The 4,269-nt window shown below is 39.8% G+C and overlaps 1 protein-coding gene across 1 annotated transcript; it reads left to right on the top strand.

Moving 5' to 3' along the window:
* Positions 1-346: 346 nt before the first annotated feature.
* Positions 347-2,549, top strand: DRD1 (dopamine receptor D1). Its single transcript, XM_013949124.2, is given in 3 exon segments — positions 347-442; positions 445-460; positions 1,186-2,549. Coding segments are annotated over 3 exon segments (1,476 nt in total).
* The last annotated feature ends 1,720 nt before the right edge of the window (positions 2,550-4,269 follow it).

Here is a 4,269-nt window from a genome sequence, read left to right as displayed (position 1 = left end):
TTTTTCCTTCTTCCAGTGAAAGACAGAGGAGAGGACTGTTACTCCACTCTTGCCAGCGCTGGGAATACCGTGCCTTTTGCCTGGGATGACTTGCCCTGATGTGCCACTTCCCCGGGATATACAAAGTGCGGCTTGGACTGCTCGGGCGGACAAAGTTTGCAGACTGATCGCTAGGGGCCGTGGGCTGGAAACAGCTGGGCACCAGCCGGCAGGGTCCGAGGAAGCCGACCTGCTGCTCGTTTGAAAACTAACTCCTGATGATCAAACTCCAGCAGCTTGTGTTTTCACTTCTCTCCTGCCAGTCTGCACTTTCAGGGAAAAAAAGAAAACCCACACACCTCATGCAATGCAGTGTTTTTGTGTTGGTCTTGTATATAAGATTTGCTATGCAATTCCAAAACTAAATAAGGAGGAGAGACGGCCCTGCATCCCAGATCAAACAGAGAATCAAAGGTGAAAGGTAGGAGACAGAATTTCTCATTTAAATAAAACTAAACAAACTGAGCTACTTCTTACTGAAAACCTTTAAAACACCACCCACTGTATGTTTATTTTCTTTGTCTCTGGAAGTGTAAAACTTAAACGGTTTGAAACGAAGTGAAGAATTGCTACCTGACACTGCCCATAAACAGAGAACTGATGCATTTTATAACAGGGATGTGCTGAGGAGGAAGGATGGAGTGTTTCATCAATGAGACATTTAGGAAACTAAACTAGAGAAAAAGCACCTCATATAGTACGCTTCAGTAGATATGAAGGGCTAGTGAAATGGACGCTGGAAACTCGATCAATAGCTTATTTGAGTGGGAATATATGCAAGCATGGAAAAGTGATTGCTTCCTGTCTGTGGGGTATATTTGGAGAGGAGAGCAGCAGAACAGTTGCAGGTGATCTGTCTGAATTAGGATACTTCACGCTGGGGTGGTGCAGGGTGTTTCTGAAGGGATTGCTTCAAAAATAGTCTGTAGAGTTAACTGTGTTTGTGCATTTCAATTCCTGCTTTAGAGAGTTTTCAATATCGTTCAGGGAGATTCAAAGTGGATGAAGTCTATCCAGGGGTGAAGGTGCAAGCAAGGACCTTTGATTTGTTTGGTGATGAGTAATTAATGGACGTCTGATGTCTCTAATGTCTGCGAGGAAAGCGGTTGCTGTCGTCATGAAAATCATGATATGATTTTCCCTCAGGAGAAACTATGACTTGGAACGACACCACTATGGATGGGGAAGGGTTGCTTGTGGAAAGGGACTCTTCCTTTCGGATCCTCACGGGATGCTTCCTCTCGCTGCTGATCCTCTCCACACTCCTGGGAAACACTCTGGTCTGTGCAGCTGTCATTAGATTTCGCCACCTAAGGTCCAAGGTGACCAACTTCTTTGTCATCTCCTTGGCAGTGTCAGATCTTTTAGTGGCGGTTTTGGTCATGCCTTGGAAAGCTGTGGCCGAGATCGCTGGTTTCTGGCCTTTTGGTTCATTTTGTAACATCTGGGTGGCCTTTGATATTATGTGCTCAACAGCCTCCATCTTAAATCTCTGTGTCATTAGTGTGGATAGATACTGGGCCATCTCCAGTCCATTTAGGTATGAGAGGAAAATGACCCCCAAGGCAGCCTTCATCCTGATCAGTGTGGCATGGACCTTGTCTGTGTTGATTTCCTTCATCCCTGTGCAGCTGAACTGGCACAAGGCTACAACCACAAGCTTTTTGGACCTAAATGCCAGTTTACAAGGTATAAGCATGGACAACTGTGATTCTAGCCTAAACAGGATGTATGCCATCTCTTCTTCTCTAATTAGCTTCTATATACCTGTGGCCATCATGATAGTGACTTATACAAGGATATATCGGATTGCTCAGAAGCAAATAAGACGAATCTCAGCTTTGGAGAGAGCAGCCGTGCATGCCAAGAATTGCCAGAACACAAGCGGCAATAGAAGCAGTATGGACTGTCAGCAGCCGGAGAGCAACTTCAAAATGTCCTTTAAGAGGGAAACGAAGGTTTTAAAGACTTTGTCAGTGATCATGGGGGTCTTTGTGTGCTGCTGGTTGCCATTCTTCATATTGAACTGCATGGTTCCTTTCTGTGAGCCTACCCAACCGTCCAAGGGAGCAGAACCCTTCTGCATTAGTTCCACCACCTTTGATGTTTTTGTTTGGTTTGGATGGGCTAATTCATCCCTGAACCCCATAATTTATGCCTTCAATGCTGATTTCCGCAAGGCGTTTTCAACCCTGCTAGGATGCTACAGGCTCTGCCCTATCTCCGGCAATGCTATAGAGACTGTTAGTATCAACAATAATGGAGCAGTTGTTTTTTCAAGCCAACATGAGCCCAAAGGCTCCAGCCCCAAAGAGTGTAATCTGGTTTATCTGATTCCACATGCAATTATCTGTCCAGAAGAAGAACCTCTAAAAAAGGAAGAAGAAGGTGAACTATCTAAGACCATGGAGAAGATGTCTCCAGCACTGTCGGGTATCTTGGATTATGAAGCTGACGTTTCTTTGGAAAAAATCAATCCCATTACACAAAATGGGCAGCATAAAACCTGAACAGTAAGGTTAACCCAGCAAGATCTAATAATGTATATTGTAATAATCTTTTGAAAAAAGATATACAAGATTTTTTAGTAAGAAACTAAGATCTAGGGAGAAAAACACATTTATACAAAGCCCAGAATTAATTTTCCTGGCATTCAAATCAAGCTTAACATTTAAAACAATAAACAGCAAAAGATACTGAAAATTGGGGGAAAAAAGGATGCTAAACTGTATTTTTCATACTGAGGAAAATACACAAATTTGGATACAGTGCAGTGACAAAGAGAATATTGCTTCATCTCTACACTTAGAGAAGCAGATTTCTAGCTTAAAATGAGGCAAAAGATAAATGTTAAGTATTTAAAGATTAATGTTTACTAGAAGTTAAAAGATTGCTATGTCTTGTGATAGTGGGTGTTAACAGGTCCTAATTAAAGGCTGAGGGATTGTAAAGGTAGGTAGATGCCTTCTTAAAATTATTTCTGAAAAATAATTGAGCCTTATAATGAGAATGGATATTTTTAAAGCTTTGGGAGGTAATATGTTGATACTGGTTTTATTTATTTATTGTTTAAATTGATATTTTTCATATGTTATAACAGATCTAGCTTTATTTATGTTATTTAAGATGTCTAAATAATGGGATATTTTTAGAGTGTCATAACTGCATTTTGACCAGTCAACCAGTCAGCACTTTATTAAAAGCTCTGATAGTCTGGAGAGCTGGTGGGGGAAATGAAAGAGTGTTAAAAAGCTCAGCAAGAAATGAAGGAATCAACAAAGCTGATGCTATGTGGAGTTTGTTTGCTTGTGGGTTTTTTTTTTAGTAGGATTTCTTTCAAAAGATAGGACCAGAGTTGACTGAGTTGTGAATTCTCTTCCCTTACAGAAATAAAAGAAATTGCTGCTATTTATTTTTAAAAAGTTTCATGTTACAAAGACTTTGCTAGAATGTCAAGTTTGTGGATCTGTAAATACCTTAAATACAACTACAACCTTAAGGAGGATCCAATTTGAGAAGAAAAGCTTCTTAGATAACAATTATTAGTATATAATGTTTTGTATTTATGTAAGATAAACAGCTTTCTCAGACTTTTCTTATTTCAAGTCTTGGATATCTTTTCTGAACAAACACAATTGATTATAATGGTAGTAAACATGCCAAATTTCATTATCATCTGTATTATTGCAGTAACACCAGGAGTCGATGGTCATGCTGTCTGTCTGCTACTGTATCACAATCAGAAATAAAAAGTGAGGTACTTAGTGCTTTGCTTTGGAAACTAGGAGGACATTACATTTTAGTAATTAACATGTCCATAGTCCATTCAATAAGGAATAGTGCCTCATTCCCATTTTGGATTAAGACATTTCTAAACATGGATGGAACTGCAGTCCCCACCTCAAAATCATCCCATGAGCTCCAAAAAAGTTGCTAATGTTTAATTCAAAACCTGCTACTTTTCCACTGTCCTTCCCTGCTGCTTTCCCTTTGTAATGCCAAAAGCAATCAGTGAACCTTAGCAACAGGAACGCTGGGTGTTAATATTCAGCAACATTCAAAGAAAGCTATTTATTTTCTGAATGGGAGCCAATGCCCTTTGGAGAAACTTTTCATAACGTATATCAAAAAATGTGTTGTCAGGAAAAGAGAACTGAGAGGAAAAAAAAAAATTAAAGTCTAATGAACTATATACATCCTGCATCAGGTCTGTGTATTTATGTATTGTGA

Source organism: Apteryx mantelli, chromosome 14, assembly GCF_036417845.1.
Source record: "Apteryx mantelli isolate bAptMan1 chromosome 14, bAptMan1.hap1, whole genome shotgun sequence".
Lineage (NCBI taxonomy): Eukaryota > Metazoa > Chordata > Aves > Apterygiformes > Apterygidae > Apteryx > Apteryx mantelli.
Note: the sequence above shows the minus strand (reverse complement) of the source record. Positions and strands in the feature narration are given on the sequence as shown.